Source organism: Trachypithecus francoisi, unplaced genomic scaffold (genome assembly GCF_009764315.1).
Source record: "Trachypithecus francoisi isolate TF-2019V2 unplaced genomic scaffold, Tfra_2.0 Lachesis_group12, whole genome shotgun sequence".
NCBI classification, from domain to species: Eukaryota; Metazoa; Chordata; class Mammalia; order Primates; family Cercopithecidae; genus Trachypithecus; species Trachypithecus francoisi.
Window position 1 is genome coordinate 107709351 of NW_022681457.1, and position 19224 is coordinate 107728574.

General features: G+C 53.0%; 2 protein-coding genes across 2 annotated transcripts in view; both read right to left on the reverse strand.

Annotated features, from left to right (window-relative positions):
• PADI3 (peptidyl arginine deiminase 3) overlaps positions 1–13155 on the reverse strand; it is a 37834-nt gene extending 24679 nt beyond the window's left edge. The window contains exons 1-3 of the mRNA XM_033228118.1: positions 13030–13155; positions 2788–2968; positions 307–379 (exon numbers count right to left, since the gene is read on the reverse strand). Of these exons, the coding sequence (XP_033084009.1) occupies positions 307–379; positions 2788–2968; positions 13030–13121 (346 nt within the window). The 5' untranslated portion in view covers positions 13122–13155. The remainder of the gene's footprint in view (positions 1–306; positions 380–2787; positions 2969–13029) is intronic.
• A 2753-nt stretch (positions 13156–15908) lies between these two features.
• The window catches only part of PADI1 (peptidyl arginine deiminase 1), a 40387-nt gene continuing 37071 nt past the window's right edge, over positions 15909–19224 (reverse strand). The window contains exon 16 of the mRNA XM_033228119.1: positions 15909–17927. Within this exon, the coding sequence (XP_033084010.1) occupies positions 17694–17927 (234 nt within the window). The 3' untranslated portion in view covers positions 15909–17693. The remainder of the gene's footprint in view (positions 17928–19224) is intronic.

Here is a 19224-nt window from a genome sequence, read left to right on the forward strand (position 1 = left end):
CATCTTGCATGGAGTTTATGTATTCATTTGTGGAGGCTTAGCAGAAAAACGTTAAGCTGGCAAAAGCAAGGTCCAGTTTCATGTCTATAGTATGCTTCAATGTGCTTACAAAATAGTGGGGATATACAGGTATGTATGTGCCTTCATATATAAGCACAGCAGATCTCTAGGAAAATGCTGGGTTTGGGGAACTAGAGGTCTTGAGTTGGAGGGAAGGAGGTTTAATTTTCAATGTATACTCTTTTGTACTGCTTGAATTTTTAAAATGTGCCCTTGGCCACACCATCAACATGGCCCCCAACTTACCAACACAGGTGAGGTAGAGCACTGCGTAGGCCAGGGGCAGAGGCTTGTGGCTGGAGTGGTAGGAAATCTGAACCTGTGGAGAGTTGGGCATAGAGTGATACCAGCAGAAGCCAAGAGCTCCCGCCCCAAAAGATAGTTCTTGGGGATCTGGTAAGGAGGGGAAGGGGCCCCAGGAACCTTGCTCTTTCTTTAACCCCCTCTGTGCCATTTATTTTTGTGTCTTGGTTGGCACATCTGTAAAATGGGAGCTATTTGTAAGAGCTTCTCTAGAGACCTGGGTCCCAGTCCCTCCAATAACCTACTCCGTGATTTTTGACAAGCTCTTGCTCCCCTTTGGGTCTCAGTTTTGTCATTTGTAAAATAAAGGGTTTGGACTGGGCAGGGTTTAGGGACACTCTCCAAGCCAACCTTCTTGTCTGTGGGACTCAGGCCTGGGCTTGAGCCTGGAACCTCTGGGCACTCTATGACCTTGGCCAAGGCCTCTCACCTCTCTGAGCCACCTCAGTTTTCTCATCTGCAAAATGGGAAAAGGTCTCTACCTCTACAGGTCTCTACCTCAGAGGCTTGCAGTGCAGCTTGGAAATGATAAATGTAAAAGACTGAGTCCATAGGAAGTGCCCAAGAAATACCAGCTACTGTTATCAGTGGGCAGATGGCATCTGGTAGGGTGGGGGGGTGGTTAAATGCAGGGCTCTGGGGTCAGATGACCTGGGCCCAGATTCTGGATCCTCCACTTTTGAATATCCCAGGAAAAGTTACTGATCTTCTCTGAGCCTCAATTTCCTCAACTGTAAAGTGGGGATAATAATAGTTCCTACCCCTTAGGACTAATTAGAGGCTGTGAAGATGAAAGGAGTCATGCATGGGGCATGTGCAGCTTGATGCCTGGCCCACAGTGAGCACCCAAGAACTGTTACAGGGTGAGGATGAAGATGGCGAGGATGATATTTGGTTGGAGGCAGAGGAATCCAAGGCATCCAAATTCCCTTTAAAGCATGACCCTCCTGTTGGGGTGTTCCCTCCTGATGTGGGTCTCTCAACTCTCTGCTTCTGATGTTTGAATTTCAGCCAGAGGGGAGGATCTTGCAGGGGCCACTCACCTCCTTAGTCCTGGGAGCCCCTAAATCCTGCAATTACTGACCCCCACGTGTCAATCACCAGCAGTGATGCTTGCCTCAAACATACAGTTACTAGGATGCTGGCCAAAGGCTGGATTGGGAGCAGGGGCATGTGGCGGGCAGGGGGAAGAGTGGGAGAGACTCTGAACTTCCTCCATCCCACCAGCCATCATGGCCAAGGAATTCAAGGCGGTGGGTACCCACACCATCCCCAGTTCAACCGGCACCAAGGTGAGGCCCCTCACAGGCTGGCCGGTCCTCTTGCACTGCCCCTGGGACTCTGTCCTGACTCTCACCAACTCTGCCACTCGCTAGATCATGTGACTTCAGGAAAGCTACGCCCCTTCTCCATCTTAGTTTTCTTGCCTGTTAAATGGGTTCACTGGGTCCTGCACCATGTGCCTCACGGAGCTCAGTGGAGAGGCTCAATTCAGATGCATAGCTGGGAACAGAGGTGGGGGTGGTGGAGGGAGACTGCCCCCAGGGGTCAGGCAGGTCTGCACTGAATTCTAGCTCTCCTGACCATTAGTATGTGGTCCAGGGACAGTTACTCTGAACCTCAGTTGTCAGTTGTCCCATCTGTGAAATGGGCATCAGTTCCCTGCCTCTCTGGGCTGCTGTGAGGGCCGGATGCAGTCATGGCTGCCCAGTGCCTGGCACGTGGTCAGTGCTCCTTAAAGGGCCAGTTTCTGAAACATCGCTTCTGACATGGAGTAGATCCCACTACTCCCACCCTCCAAGTCCTGGTCCCCATCAGCCCTTGAAGTGAACATCACTTGTGCCAAGTTTAAAGGCCACCCATTTCTCCCATGTGTTAAATGTCCCCTACTCTGCAAAAAGGGTCAGGAAGAGAGTGGCTTAAGGACAGCAAAGCACCTTGGGGAAATGTCACCTAGGAAGGGGTCTCCCCAGGTAGCAGTGTCCCTCTCCTGTCCCTGCCTTCTTTATTTCATTCAAAGTGGCAGAGATCCCCTAATCAACCCTCAGCCTACATATGGGGAAACTGAGACCCAACTCCGGAGAACTGAGACAATTCCTTCTCCACGGGGTCTTGGGAAGCACGAGAAGGAGCAACACTGGCTCTTGTGGCACTCCGCAGCAATGATAGGACGCAGGGGTTCTGATGACTCCATTTTACAGATGGCAGACAGAGGCCCTGAGGGGTGACACGGCTTTCCAAGGACACATGGTATGTGTCTGTAACTTGCAGAGCTGGGATTCAAAACCAGCAGCATGGCTCCAAGGCCAGGCACTTACCCACTGTGCTGCCCTGCGCTCTAGAGAAAGAGAATGTTGGGCCCTCCTAGAGCTAGACAGCTGCCTCCCCCACAACCTCTCCCCTCCCCACCAGGGACCAGCTCACATGGCTGTCGTTGAGGTCATTGCTGGGGGAATTCATGACCACGATGATCTCCAAAGTCGCGTCAAAGCGCCATCGCCTGGTGTCTGCACGCTCCCGGCCCCTCTCCATGTTGGGAGAGATGTAGATGTCCACTCCAGGCGTCCCATAGACCTCGAACATCTCTGTGCCCTCAGGCACTGACCTGGGCAGGACAGACAGCCACGGGCGGTGCTGAAGGAGGTGTGTTTGCTCAGATGTTTGAACTCTGGCTCAAGCCCTGCTTCCTCTAGGAAGCCTTCCTTGGCCACCCAGGGCCCTCAGATCCTCACAGCAAGTTCCCAGGAGTCAAGCCTGGACCCCACACAAACATATACACAGTCGGCCAGGTGTGGTGACTCACTCCTTTAATCCTAGCACTTTGGGAAGCTGAGGCGGATAGATCACTTGAGGTCAGGCACTTTGGGAAGCCGAGGCGGGCAGATCACTTGAGGTCAAGACTAGCCTGGCCAACATGGTAAAACCCCGTCTCTACTAAAAATACAAAAAATTATCCGGGTGTAGTGGCATGTGCCTGTAATCCCAGCTACTGGGGAGGCCGAGGTAGGAGAATCGCTTGAACCCAGGAAGCAGAGGTTGCAGTGAGCCAAGATTGCACCACTGTACTCCAGCCTGGGGAACAGAGCAAGACCCTGTTTCAAAACAAAACAAAAAACATACACACAGTCTGACGTTCTAAGCCTCTGTGTTAATGTCATTAACATTTCCCTTGTGAGTTTCTTTACCACCCACCAGAATGGTGAGCTCCTCAGAAGTCAGAACCCAGCCATGTGCTGGATAAATCCCCAGGGCAGGGCTGGGCATGAAGAGCTCGGAGAACACCAGCCAGTGGTGGGTGGAGCCCCTTACAGTTCTGAGAGCTTTAAAAAGAGCAATTCTCACCGCAGATCCCATCACATGTCTCCTTAGTGGGTGGGAAGATATCCTCGGATTCTTCCCTGGGAAGGGAATTCAATCTGGTTGAGTGCCCGCTGCATGGCAGGCACCTGGCACACACAGCTCCCTCCACTCTTACAAGCTGTAAGGTGAGCAACATCATCCCCATTTGACATATTAGCAACTGAGGCTCAAGGAGGCCTAGTGACAAGCCTGAGGTTGCATCAAATGGCAGAGCCAGGTGTGCACCAGGTCTGACTCTGAGCCCCTGCTGTTCTACAGCTCTGCAGTGTCACCCGGGAAACTTGGCCAGATTTGGTCAGACAACGAGGCACTAATTGTAGGTTTAAAATATCTGTGATGTCACCTGGCCCTGAGATTGCATTTCCCTCGTTCCTGCTAGTCTAGGGTTCCTCGTTGGAAACCAGCCTGTGCATCCTTTGACTGTGGAGTGCCCACTGTGCACTCAGGTACTGCCTGGCTGGACCGATCCACCCACTGCTCTCTGCACTGCCCCAGAGCTGTTGATCCCGCTGGGGAGCTGAGGACCAACATTGTCCAGGGGAGCCAGATAGGGCTCAGGGCCACAGGATCACAGCTTAGTGGGAACCCATGTAGGGAGAGGCCACTGTGAGTTGGAGGGCTTCCTGGAGGAAGCGGCACACACCCCCCTGGGGGATAACAGTGACTGACACTTGTTGAGCTCATGCTCTGTGCCAGCCCATTATGCAATCCTCTCAATAACCCTAGAAGGGAGGCACCATCTATTACTGTCTCCCATTATACAGATGGGAAAGCCGAGGTTAAGTAACTTGCCCAAGGTCTGTGGTGGGGCTGGGATCCAAACCCAGCCATGTGGCTCCTCAGTCCACAGTCTTGCCCACCACCTCCCCAGGAGTAGTAATAACAACAATACCATAAGACAAAAAGCCCCCAGCCTCTGCGCCCTTACCACAGCAGGCCTGGCCAAGCCTTTTTGTACATTAGCTCATCTGATCCTCACTGCAGTCCCAGCATGAGATAATTACTCCTGTTTACACATGGGGAAACGAGGCTTGGGATACGTACAGGACTCCCCGAGCTTTCACAGCTGGCCACTCCCCCCATTTCCCATTTTCCCTCAGAGTAAGGCAGATCTCCCCCAAAACACCCTCTTCACTCTTCCACCAACATGATTCTGATACATCTTACAGCAGCTCTTTTATAAAAAGGGAAATAAACCAAGCCCAAGCTCTCTCCATCAGGCGGGTCCCACTTTGGTGTCCGGGTCCCTGTCGGGTGTCCTCCCCAGGTGGGAGGGACAGACACACCTGTTTCTCCTCCTAAGCGGGGCTACCAGACTTAGCAAATAAAAATACAGAATGCTCAGTTGGACTTGGATTTCAAATAAACAGTCAATCATTGTTTGGAACTCCCATGAAATATTTGGGATACACTTATACTAGAAAATTACTAATTATTTATCTGAAATTCAATTTTAACTAGGCATCTTTTATTTTTTCTGGCAACCCTACTCCCAAAGGCTGTAATTTCCAGGGCTGGTGGAGCCCTCTGGCCCGTTCTGCCCTGGGCAGCGCCCCACAGGGGAAATGGCAGAACCAGGTAGAGAGGCATGAAGACACAGAGACAGAGAGATAGGGACAGAGAGACTTGGAGAGACAGCGAGATGGAGAGTCAGAGACAGGGAGTCAGAAAGACAGACACAAGAAGACAACCCAGGTAGGAAGAGCAGCCTCTTATACCCTCGGGAACACCCTCAGCCCCACTCCTGAGGCACCTGACTTCCACCTCCCAAGTAAGCCTTTTTTTTTTTTTTTTTTTTGAGACAGAGTCTCGCTCTGTCGCCCAGGCTAGATAGAGTTCAGTGGCCAGGCTGGAGTGCGGTGGTGCAATCTCGGCTCACTGCAACCTCCACCTCCCAGGTTCAAGCAATTCTCATGCCTTAGGCTCCCAAGCAGCTGGGACAACAGAGCCCACCTCCGTGCCCGGCTAATTTTTGTATTTTCAGTAGAGACAGGGTTTCACCATATTGCCAGACTGGTCTTGAACTCCTGACCTCAAGTGATCCGCCTGCCTCAGCCTCCCAGCTGGGATTACAGGCATGAGCCACCACGCCTGGCTGAAGCCTGTAAACTTTTTATGGAACTCCCTCAACCCCAAAGCTGTTCCCTGGGCCCCGAGCGTCCATGGGCAAGGGCTGAGCACCCTTGATGGTCCTTCTGGGTGAAAATCCCACTCAGTCCCCAGGCTCCAGCCTCTGGGTGTGGGGTACTTCAGCCCAGCGCCCTTGCCCCTCCATGTGCCAGGCTCTGTGTGAGATGCTGGGGGATTCCCAATGAAGATCCTCCTGTCCAGGAGGGTCCCCAGGGCCACAGTCTGAACAAGGGCTTCGCACAGAAGGTGAACAAGCTACATCTGAGGTTGGGGAAGGGCGGGGCCACAGAAGTCGAGGGCTCAGGTGATGCTGGGACCAGAGTCAAGAATTAGGTTCTAGACCAGGCTCGTTCACACATCAGCCAGCTGAGCTTGACTAAATCACTTAGTCTCTCTGGGCCCATTAACCTTACCTATAAAGTGGGATAATGACACTTGGCCAACCTCATGGGCAATCATGAAACTCAAGTGTGATAATAGATGGGAAAGGCTTGGAACACCATTGGCCCAGGACAGGGAAGAGGTTATTAAAGTAAATGAGGCTGCAGGAAACAGGTCTGGAGGTAGGATGAGACAGTGGGCTGGGCAGCTAGGGCAGGTTCCCCAGGGAAGGCACCAAGAGGAGACACAAGTGAGGGGAAGGTGTTTTCACCATGGAACCTTAAGAGGTCTAGTTTAGACTCAGGCTATAATGAGCTTGTTTTCATTTCATCCCTATGTAATGGGGAGCCAGCGACGGCTCTTGATCAGGAGGGGCAACATGATGGAACCATGGTGAGGTACTTGAGCCTGTGGTCCCTGGAGCCAGGCAACTGGGTTCAAATCCCAGTCCCACCTCTCATTAGGTGTGTGACTTTGAGTGAGTGACTGCCTCCCTCAGCCACAGCATCTACATCTATCTGGTGGGGATGAGGAGCAGATGAAAGGAACCAGTGTGGGTAAAGCACTCAGGATGAGCAAAAGTCATGCCTTCATTTCACTGCTGGGGAAACTGAGGCCCAGAAGAGGAGCAACTAGAAGGTAGGGCTGCTGACTCCCAGTCCAGTGCTCATGCCTGTCATGAAAGCTGTGTGTTAAGAAAATGAAAGGGGCAGCTGCTGAGAGGAGATCCTGCATCAGGTACGGGAGGATCTAGCTTCCCATTTCCTAGAGAACAGGGGAAGTACCTGGAGCCTCACCTGGACAAAGTCCTTCCTCTCCAGGCCACCTTGAGCTGCCAGCATGGCTGAGTCGCCACATGCTGGCTTCTGGGTTTTCTAGGCAGTGCTTCTGGTCTAGCCCTGGCTCAGGGCCTTGGGCCCTCCCCTGCTGAAGCTTCCATACACAGGCCTGTCCAGGGCTCTCCCAGCCCCACACCCTCCCAGCCAGCCCGAGAACTCAACTGCTCCCATGGCACAGCCAGCCTAAGATGGTGAGTGGGGGGTAAAACGTGGTAGGGTGGCCGACAGCATTGGTTTGCTGGGACTAAGGCTGTCTCTGGATACAGAATTTGCTGTGCTAAAACCTGCCAGGTTCCAGACAAACAGGAACAGTTGGCCTCCCTAAAAGTAGCCAACCTCAGATCCACCTTATTGAAAATGTAGATTCTTACAGTGCTGCAGGCAGGGCCCTGGAACCTCATTTTAAGCCATTCTGATGTTCACTGACATCTGAGAATCACGGCTTAGAGTAGGTTGTCTTAGAAATGCTGGAGCCTGGTCCCTCCAGTGCGTGTAGAGTTGACTCAGTGTGAGCCCATCCCCTCGTGTATCACCCTCTTCAATGGTGAGGAGGAGGATGGGGCATTGGTGACGAAGGTATCCCCCACAGCCATATGACATGTGTGCTATTATCCCCACTTTTCAGATGAGAATACTGAGCCTTGGAGACGGCAGGTGATTTGCCCAAAGTCACACAGATAGTAAATGACAGAGCCAGGACTCACTGCCAGCTCTGTCCCCACTCCCCTGCAAACCCAAACCCACCCTCTCCCTTCATGGACTCAGGGCCTGGACTCTTCTGGGAGAACAAAACCAGATATTTCGGGAGCTGAGACACCTATGGGAAAGGTCCCCATGGCTGAACACAGAAAGGCTGACAAGATGACCAACAAGGTCTCCACCGAGCTGGACTGTGGGAGCAGAGGAGACCGAGACCCAGGCAGCTGGGTTTCTGGGTGGCAGTTCCAGCTGCCCCTCCCCAGTCAGCAAGAATCCCAGATCCGCCGACCCTGCCGGCCTCATCAACAAAACCAGGTTCAGGAAATCACAGTCCCACTGTAATCCTGGATGGCCCTGCCCCACCCCACCCCCGGAAAGTGGCAGCCACAGGCACCCTTTTTCCAAATCCCCCGTATTTAAAAGGGTAGAAATGCACCAGCTCCCCCAGGGCCCAGCTCTCTGCACAGGCAGGTCAGAGCTCTCACATCAAACAAAATCCGATGTTGACAGAATGGAAGCTGCTTTGTCAAATCAGCGAGGGGATTCAGAGGCCTCCATGAGTGGAACTTGAAACCCACTGTTCTATGCCAACCCCTTCAGGGTCCATATGGAGAAACTGAGGCCCAGGGTTGAGTAGAAAGTTGTTCAAGATGACACAGTGAGTGGCGACAGAACTAGGACCAGAACCCAGGGTCCTGGCTCCATTAGGCAGCCTCTGCAGAGACAGGGTGACATGAGCTGTTTGTCCTCCCAACAAGGGCAGCGGTTCTCAGCCCCAGATGCACATTCATCCCCAGTGGATCCTGGAAAACCTAAGGTGCTGGGACCCTTCAGAGATGAGTTGAATCAGGTTTCGCAAGGTGGGGCCTGGGCATCCATTTTTTTATGGGTCCCCAGGTGATTGAAACACACTACCAGGCTTGAGAACCTCTGAGCTGGAGAAAAGAGGAGCTTGATGGCTCATCACCAGGTGTGGTCCCTTAGGAGACACCTGCCTGGGGTACCTTAGCGGTGGACTCTCTGCCTTCTGCCTTTTCCATGTGCTGCTACTTGAGGTCATTCTCAGGCACGGGAGCTGTGCACCTGCTTAGGTCGAGGTGGCCCCCTCTTAGAGGTGTCTGGGCTGCCATGAGAACAGACTCAGCTGCCCTCCAGGCTGCTATGTGTGCTGGGCCCCCTCTGCAGCCATGTAGATGGGACCTGACCCTTCTGGGACCTTCTGACTGTGGGGCCTACACAGATGTGCATCTGAGAATACCTGGAGCTCTGGGGTCCTTAGAGCCAAGTGTGCCAGCACAGAAGTACCACAAGCCCCACCAGGACCTCCAATCCAGGTGAGTCTCAGCACCTCTGTGACTCAGTTTCCTCTTCACCAATAGTCAGAGATCTTTCGTTTGAACGGGAAGATCTGGTTTCTAGTTTTAGCTCTGTCCCTAACTCGCTATGTAACTCGCTATGGCCTCAGTTTCCCCAAGTGAAAAATGAAGGGGTGGATAAGACTCCAGAGATGTCTCACTGAACCAGCCTGGGGACTGCTCTCCAAGGCCACCTGTGATGAATCCCAAAGGTGACCAGCTTCATGGGCCCCTCAGCCACATGCGCAGCCACAACCCAACAGACTCCAGGAAGCATCTCCACATGTTACGGGAAAGCCCAGTGGGAGTGGGTCCAGTCCATCCCTACTACTGGAGGACCAATGACAGAGGCCCTGAGGATAGCCCTCTCCACCAGAGGTCGTCCTGGGATTTTGATTTTGCCCATTAAGAATGAAACCAGGCCAGACATGGTGGCTCTCACCTGTAATCCCAGCACTTTGGGAGGCTCAGGCAGGCGGATCACTTGAGCCCAGGAGTTCAAGACCAGCCTGGGCAACATGGCAAAACCCCATCTCTACAAAAAATACAAAAATTAGTCAGGGATGGTGGTGCACGCTTGTAGTCCCAGCTACTCGGGAGGCTGAGGTGGGAGGATCGCTTGAGCCTGGGGAGGTCCAGGCTGCAGTGAGCCAAGTTTGCACCACTATGTTCTAACCTGGGCAACAGAATGAGCCCCTGTCTCCAGAAAAAAAAAAAAAAAAGAAAGAAAGAAAGAAAGCAGCTTTCTTCCTGCACCAAGACTTTGTGCTAAGGTTTGCGCTGATGCTTGAACCTTGAGAAAGAGCTGTGTGGAACCAAGCAAACCACCTGGGCTGTGGAACTTGATGGGATCTGGGTTCAAGTCCTACAGCCCAGTGGGATAGCACTTGTCAGACCACCATCCCTCTGAGCCTGCCTCCAGTTGCACGGAGGAGTTAATGAGCCACCAGACGCCCAGTGCATGGCTCAGTGCACCAGGGTACCCTTCCTTCCCTTTCCCCATTCTAAGACTCACTGCTCAGGAAAGAAAAGCCCCCATATCATGCCTGGGTCATCTTCAACTCATGGAAAGGCAAGAAGATAAAGTTGAATCCACTGCCACAGATAGAGAGGCCCAACAGACTTGCTTGTCCTCATCCTTCAAGGCTTTGATTGGTGCCCCTCCTCCAGGAAGCCTGCCCTGACTCAGCTATGCTAATTTATCTTTTTTCAACTCCTTCTCCCAATATGGTCCAGAGGCTGTTCCCCAGACATCTTGCATATGGCAGGTTTGGGGATGCTTGAGGCTGTCCACAGGCCCAGGACAAAGCCTTAAACCGATGATGATGATAATGGTGACAGCTAACATAACTGAATGTTCACCACAAATCAGTATTAGTTACATGCTTTGCACACACAATCTCATTCAATCCCCCCAACTGCCCTTTGAAGTAAGGCCAAACTGGGTTACATCCTGGCGTTGCCACTCACTGGCTGTGTGACCTTGGGAAAGTTGTTTAACCTCTCTGTGCCTCTGTTTTCTCATCTATAAGATGATGATGATGACAGTACCCACTTTAGAATTGTGTGAGAATTAGTTAACATATGGAAAGTGCTTAGGACCAGCACTGCTGGGGAGTGGCATTAAGTGTCATTGCTGGTATTATCATCCCCAGGCGACAGGTGAGGAAACAGAGACTCAGAGAAGTTAAAGGAGTTTCCCACAGTCGGAGAGCTGGGAAGTTGTAGAGCCAGGACTGAGCCACCACACCTACTGCCCTTTCTCTTGTTGGCCCGCAGGCTGAGCACCCAGGATTGTTACATCATAGCACCTCCAAGCCAGGAGGGACCTCAGAGCTAACTCAGTCCAGCTCCCTTTCCCAGAAAGGAGTCCTTTCTACAGCACCCCTGTAAGAAGGTTGTCCGGCCTCTGCTGGCCTCTCAGAGGGGAGGGGCTGCTTCTGCACCCTTGTGTGTGTCCCCAGAGCCTGTGCTCATCCTTCAAGGCTTTGACTGGTACACACACTAGACTCAAAAGAAATACTTGAAGAATGTGTGAATGAACGAACTAGGAGCTCTCCACTCCCACCCCTGGGGCGTTCGGCCATCAGGGCCCAATAATCCCTCATTTGAACGTATCAGAGCTTCCATCCCCCACCCTGTGACTGTCCCACCCACGGCCTTCTCTGCAAACCTCCAGTGTGGCTCAGGTGACTCCAGGAAGCTATGGCCTTTGTCTCTTATCACCCCAATCCATCCTCTATCCTCTAAGGAAGCTCTGCTGAGGAGGAGCCAGCCCCAGGCTTCCTGGGGCAGGTCTAACCGGAGACACATCTGCCCAACAGGCACGAGGTAGCAGGGGCAGGTGCGTCACCCCATGGCACGCAGCCCAGTCACCCCATGGCAGGCAGACAGTGGTGCCAAGTGGCAGCTACCCCTCCTTCCTCATTACCCCTGTGGCATAGCCTCCGTGGCTTCCCCTTCCTTCAAGAACCACTGAATTCCCTTCCTCCTCCTCACTGCCCATCCACCCACCCAATACCAGGATTTATTTCCTGGTCTGGCTCTGCTCCAGACTTGGTTCCCTCCCATGACCAGCTCCTCACCCCTCTCATCCAATGCCCTGGAGCAACCCCATCGCTGCTCCCAAGTTCACCCTGATTTTTCAAGTCTTAGTCTCGGAGACTCGTTCTTAATGGGTGGGCTATTTTGCTCCCCACCCCAGGGCACATTTGGCAATGTCTGGGGACATTTTTGGTTGTCACAACTCGGGAGTGTGCTGCTGGTATCTAGCAAGGAGGCCCGGAATGCTGCTCTCCATCCTACAGTGCACAGGGTGGCCCCCATGACAAAGAGGTACCATGACAGTAGTGCTGAGGTTGAGAAACCTGGCCGGAGGAGAGGGCTGGGAGACTTGGGAGGCGGGAGCTGTCCCACAGTTCTGCACCCTCCTCTCCCAATATCCCGATTACCTCAAAGCCAGGTACCTGGAGACTCCCCAAAAGCCTAAGAAGCCAGCTCCCTGGTGGTCCCCAGAGCCCAGCTCCTACAACTCTACTTTAACCCTCTTTTCTTCCTAAGAGAGAGAAGACAGGGCCTTACTTCCCTCCACCATGGACCTTAAATGCATGACCTGGCACACAGTAGGGGCATAATGCATGGCCATTGAGTGTCTGGAGGAAATCAGGTTGGAAATCTCTATTTTCCAAGTATCAGAGCAGCTAAAACCATAAGACTCTCGAGTAAGACCACAAGCTTGTTTAAACTTTGGCTTTGCCACGTAGTAACTGTGTGGCTTGAGCAAATGGCTTGCCCTCTCTGCCTCGGTTTTCTCATTTGTCTGATGAGATGATGCTAATAATAAACTTAGTTCACAGGGTTGTTGTAAGGGTTAAATTCAAGATTAAAGTTTGAAAGTTAACTCAAGAGGCTTGTGAAGCTCTTAGAACAGTGCCTGGCACATGGTAAGTGCTATGTATTAACCCCTATTTTTAAAAAATGATTCACGCTCTGTTTCTAGGCTCATAGGCTCAGGATGGGGCTGAGGATATCTGCCTGTTCCTATTCTTGTGTGCCCCAGACAGATCTTCACCCTAACCTGCAGGATCCCTTGGACACAGAAAAGTGCCGTCTCTTCGTAGTACCAGCCCCCTCCAAGCCCCTGGTCTGGAGCTCAGCCACTGAAGCCTCTTCTACCCCGCTCAGCCTCCCAAACTTCAAATTCCCTGACTGAGGTCTTCAGGAAACTCAGCTGACCAAGAGGAGGACCGAGGCTTCCCTGATTGGCTGCTGTTCCGAGGCCAAGGCTGGGGAGTGGGCCCTGAAGAAGCCCTGCCTGGCCTGCAGGGAGGAAGGTCCAAGGGAGGAAGGTTCAAGGGCGTAAGCACCAAGGGCCTGCAAACCACTAGACTTCTGACTCTTACCCATAAATGTCCACGACGGTCTCCACGCCAGCCACACACACCACGCTGGTGGGATGCTCCAGGGACACACGCACGATTCTCTGCAGCGACATGCTGGTCTTGGACTTAGCTGTGGCCGCCAACCCCCACACTGCCCCCGAGGCCCCTTAGGATGAGGTTTAAAAGCCCCTGGCCCCACCCCTCCAGCCCAGGGTGCCGATTCATTGGCTCCAGTCATGAAAGCCCAGCCCCTTCCCAAAACTGAGAGCTCAGGATAGGCTGGAAGGGACCCAGTATTTGTATATGAACCTGTTGTCCCGACCCCGGCACCCAGGAAGTTAATTTCTTGGGAAGCAAGTCCCCACAGGTACCTGGCTAGGCACCAGGAACTGTTGGGGGCAGGTGCTGTTGAAGGGGTGCAGAGATATATGATACCGGTCTCGGACGCTTCTTTCCCCCTCACCTCCATTTTCTGCGTTTTCAGAGACAATATAATTTAATGGGGAGCTTTCTTACTCTGCTGGGGAGCTGGTGAAAATGCGGATTCCCAGGTCTGTTGTCCACTCTGATCCAGCAGGTTAGGGGTGCAGCCTGGCCTCTGGATTTTTTTTTTTTTTTTTTTTTTGAGACGGAGTTTCACTCTTGTTGCCCAGGCTGGAGTGCAATGGTGCTATCTCAGCTCACCGCAACCTTCGCCTCCTGGCTTCAAGTGATTCTCCTGCCTCAGCTTCCTGAGTAGCTGGGATTACAGACGTGTGCCACCAGTCTCGGCTAATTTTGTATTTTTAGTAGAGATGGGATTTTTCCATGTTGGTCAGGCTGGTTTCGAACTCCAGACCTCAGGTGGTCCACCTGCCTCAGCCTCAGGGCATGAGCCACCACACCCGGCCCTCTCCTCTGGAGTTTTTAATAAGCTCCCCAACGCATTTTGATGTCCTCTGAGAAACACCAGCTTTTTTTTTTTTTGACATGGATTTTAGAGCCAGGCCTGGGTTTCAGCCCTGCCTCAGCCACTTCCTGGATGGGTGACCTTGGGCAAGTTTCTTAATTGTTCGCGCCTCACTTCTCTCATCTGAAAAATGGTTGCTGTGAGGCCCCATGGGCAGCGTTGGTAGAGCTCTGGAATGGAGCCTGGCGTTACTGTATTACTGTTGTTGTCATTAGATCTTAAAAACCTCTGAAAGGGGTAAATGATGAGGGCGAGAACTCTCTCCAGCCAGGGGGAGCTTGACATGTCAGAGTAGGAAGGCTCAGTCGTCAGGCGGGAAAACTGAAGTCAGAGGGGGCATTTGGGCTCCTGGAAGAGCAGGAGCAAGGGCTCTGGGGAGAGAAGTCTTGGGTTCAGATGCAGACTCCACTGTGTACCCACAATAGGGCCTTGGGTGCCAGTGTCCCCCCCTCTTGGAGACTCGGTTTCCTCATCTGTAGAAAATGCAGCTAATCACTGGTGCTGGCGGAGATAATAGTGAAGACGCACCCTGCCTGGGGGAGGCTCAGGAGGTACTGAATACAGGTTTCCTCCCTTCTCCCTGGCAGTGCTGACAGCCTGAGGCAGGATGGGCTCCAGGACCCGCTCCCCAGCACCTCCAGCTGGGACATCTGCACCAGTTCGAGGACCTCAGCAGGACCTAAGATTGTCATTTCCATATCTCAGTTTCTGGAAAGGATGTTCTTTTCAAGGAGAGCTGCTGGGCTGCTGGGCCAAGAGAGAGCTTCACTGTTTTCAGCTGTGGAACGGCTTGATGGCTGTGTCAGCCCTGGGTGAGAGTGAGCGCTCGGGAGGAAGCCTTAGTCTCCCTAGCCTGCTTGTGAGCACAGATGGGGAATAGATGCAGAAAGTAGGGGCTTTCCCTGGGGTGCTGGCCCACTACCTGCCTCCTTCTCAGAGAACTGTATGTGCCTTTGGAAGGAGACTCATGCCTTCACTTCTCCCCCGTTAATACCAACTTTTAGAAACTGGTGTGTGGTTAACTCAGACTAAAGTGTCAATGACTAACAGGCAGCAACTTTTTGCCCTCTTAGTCCACAACAAAAGCTAAAATAAAGTGAGTATCAAAGGGTATAATTTGAGGCAGCAGTAAATGTGTAGGATGAGAGGGTGACATTTTTAGGCATCCAAAATCAGACCACTGAAGCCGGGTAACTTAGAAGCTTCGGAGGCAAAAATGGAAGGGAATTGGGCCAGGCACAGTAGCTCACACCTGTAATCCCAGCACTTTGGGAGGCCAAGATGGGAGGATAGCTTGAGCCCAGGAGTTTGAGACCAGCCTGGGTAACACAGCAAAACCCCAGCTCTGTAAAAAATAAATTAGCACTTTGCTGGGCATGGTGGCCTGTGCCTGTATTCCCAGCTACTCAGGAGGCTGAGGTGGGAGGATCACTTGAGCACAAGAATTCAAGGCTGTAATGAGCTGTGATCGCACCACTGCACTCCAGCCTGGGTGACAGAGCAAGACTCAATCTCAAACAAAACAAAACTAAACAAAAACCAGAAAGGGAACTGTAGTGGCCTGTGGCCCTGGGAACTAGCCCTGCTGGGGAACTCTCACCTCTGTTAATAGGACCCAGGCTGCCTCCCCGACCTGTCCTCCCTGAGAGATGGAGGAGATGCTGAAGGAAGAGAGGAGAGAGGAAGAGGCAGGACCCATCCCTCCCCCGATCTGATCTCCATCTCAGCAGGGCCATCAGCCCCAGAGCAAGAGGCATGTGCCAGTCATCCTGCTGAATCAGCCTGCCTGGCACTGGCCATGGCACTGTGAGGCTCTCCCAGCTGAGCAGGGTCTGCCTGTGGCAGCAGAAGTTGAGCCAAGCAGCTGCATAGTGGGTGGAACTGGAAGCAGGCGTCTCCGCTTTCCTCCCCTCCTCCCCAACCCAACAAACAGGCTGGGGAGACAGCCCTGTAAGAAATGCATGTCGACATTTTTATTGATCAGAAAGGAGATGACTGGTCACCCAGAACATTCTCAGAGCCAACACCAGGGCCCCTCGATGGCCCAGCAGCAACTCCAGAGCTTCTCATACCCAGGGTGGCCCTGACCCCCAGCCCTATCTCTGCAATGCCCACTCCCCTCCTACCCACAGCTCTTTCTCGGGGGAATCCCAACCCCAGCTCACACCCCCGGCCCGTTCAGAGCCTCCTTCTCCTTCTTGACTCAGTGCAGCCTGGGGTATGATCCTGAGCAGAGGGTGCTCAGGTTAAAGCAGGAGCTTGCAAATGCGGTTCTGTAGAACCTTCCAGAAGGGGATTTTCAGGTTCCTGCTCATCCACTTAACCATAGCACTGCTTAACCATAGGAGTTCCAGGCTAGCTTTTGTTGCTTAAAAGAGTGACAGTAGTTGGCTCAGTGTGAGGTCTCCCCAGGGGTCACCAAAAACCTAGATGCGCAGAGGCTCTAGGGCTGACTGCCCTGCAGTGGCCACACTGGCGGTGGGGGAAGAGGGGAGGCTGGCTTTCTCCTGCCCGTGCCCTGCAGCCCAGCTGAACCAGACTGCCTGTGCCTGTCTCAGTGACCGCACTCAGGCCTGTGAACCTCCCGTGGCAGCTGTCTTCCCTGCTGTGGGAGGGAACACGGGCCTGGCACAGCGGTTTATTCAGGGGTGAAACCCATGCTATGGGCAGGGTCCCTGGGTTGCCAAGAGAGACCGGGCAAGCCTTCCCCTCCCACTGCCTGCAGAATGAAGGGGAATAATTAAAGACTATTAAAGGAAATTAAACTCCACCTTCAGAGAGAACCTAATTTCCTCCCAACACACACATCCTCTTCTAACATCTGGACCCCCACCCCTGCTACATCTGGAAGCGCCAGCTCCCTTCAGATCCAGAGTTCAAAATCCCAGCCCAGGAGCCATGGACACCTCTAGGCCCCCAAATCCATCATCACACACTCTGCCATCCTGACCTCGTCCCCTCCTGCCCCATCTTCCTTCGTGTGTCCTCAGGCCTCACATTGGCCTCTCAGCATTTCTGAGGAGGGAGAAGTCGGCTCTGGTAATTAAAGTCTTTCCAGAAAGGTAACAATCACTCTTCTGAGGTTGGAGGCAGTTATTAAAATTTTGTTGTGTTTTTTTTTTTTTTCTATTGAAATCGGCCCTTGGACACTGGGTTTTTCTGTCCTTGTTTGTCCACACACAGCTGAAGGGTGCTGGATGGGGGTGGAGGTAAGTGTCACAGCCTTGGACCCCCTTTGGGAGAAGAAATCTGGATGGGGCGGAGGATGTTTCTGATCTCCTTTCCTAGCTTTCCAAGAGCAGAGGCAGCCTGGTGCCTGGCACACCAGACCCCGGGTCCTCCGGGCCCCATTCCTGGTGCAGACACAAAGTTATTGTCCTTGTTCCCCAGGGAGGCATCAGAATGAAGGGGGAGCAATTCAAAGTGGGGCCCATCTCCCTAGGCCACCCACAGCCATTCTCGAACATGCTAACATTGTTGGTCCGGAGCCTCTGGGGGCTGTGGGTGGGGAAGAGGCGAGGGAAGAATGATGTGCGTTCTTCTCGGGTTGGGTAGGCCAGTCCAGAGGCGAGGGTGGGTGGTATCCATCCCTGTGTCATGGTGCCCACGGGGGCCAGGATGTTTGCAAAGTGCCAAGGCTCCCCCAAGAGAATGGAGGCCAGGTGGTTGTTCCTTGCCCTCACCCTGGCGGGGTTCCCCAGCAAGAGGGCAGAGAGGATGGCGGGTGGGGGCAGGCTCAGGGCACCATGTTCCACCATTTGAAGGGAAAGGGTTTCCTGCGCACGTTGGTGCCACAGTGGATCTCGCCCTGCAGCTCGTGGTAGGACAAGTAGTCATCAATGAAGATGCAGTGCAGGCCCAGAGGCTCCAGCAGGGACTGCACCTTCTCCTCCAGGCAGCAGCGGCCATTGATGATGGGCCCGTAGGGCTTGGGGATGCCCAGGTACTTGTCTAAGACCACCATGTTAACCTGCAAGAGAGAAAAGGCAAGAGGGAGGCTGTCTGGCTGCAAGCACTGTGCTTCTGGCACCCCTTCCTTGGCGGAATAAGACAGGCCCTGGGGAATGGGTTGGCCTTCGCTAGAGCCCACAAAGGGCTCTAGGACTGGGGTTTGCTCAAGAGTTAGGGTCTATGAAAGCAGAGGAGAAACCGATTCAGGGTTGGAAATAAGGTTGAACAACAGCCAGGGCTACCAGCAATTTTGTACTTTAAAAAAAAAAAAAAGAACCACTTCTCCAACACTTTCTTCCATCTATGAGAAAACTGTCATATTATAGCAACTTTGTTAGAACAAGAGATTTTTGTGTCATCTGCCAGAAGCTTGTACAACAAATATACACACCTACAAGGTCTGTGGTGTGAATGTCTTCCAAAGTGTGGTGTGCTTTTGCAGTGCACAGCTTGCTTAACTGTCTTTGGCAGCCCTGATCATTGTTAGCATTTATTGAGCATTTTCTATGTGCCAGATATATCATCACTAAATCTCACAGCCTGCCTCTGAAGCTGTGGCTCAGACAGGTTAAATCACATAATCATACAGCCAGAGAATGATGAGACTGACATTTGGACTTGGATCTGACCGATGCCAAAACCCGTGCTCTTTGTATCTGGCCACCTGTGGGACTGAGGAGTTGGGGGAAGAGGCTGAAAGCCTTTGGGGAGACTTGAGTTTAACTCTGGGGGCACCCCTCCTTCCCTTGGTTGTGGACCTGGCTTGGGGCCCTAATCCTAGGGATGGGAATTCTCCCCCATGCAGTGGTATGGGGGTTTCTTAGAGGAAATATCTGCCCAGGTTGATGGCAAGAGGTCAAAAAGGGCAATCCTTGGTGTTCGAAGGGGACTCCGGACCTTCTCTCTAGAGGGCAGCTCTGGGCTATCTTGGGTTCGTGGTGAGCCTGTCCTGGACTCTGCTCTCAAATTCTCCATGCTCTGCCCCCAACCCTCAAGTCCGCCCCACCCTCATCCATGTCAGGGACCAACATAAAGCTGGAAGGTCCCGTGAGGTCAGTCCCCTGGCCTTGACCCTGAACTACCTCTTTGCCTACTAATGGGCCAGAACATGCTGGGGTGGGAGTGGGGGTGGGGCATGTAGGGGGCAAAAGGCAGAAAGAGGAGAAAAGAGCCAGGACCAGGACCAGGACCAGGACCAGGGCCAGGGTCAGAGCCAGCCGGGCATCTGCTTCCTCCTAAATGAGGAGTCATGGGATTGGGGGCTGGTCCCAACTCCGCCACTCACTCACTGTGTGACCTCAGACACATGACCCACG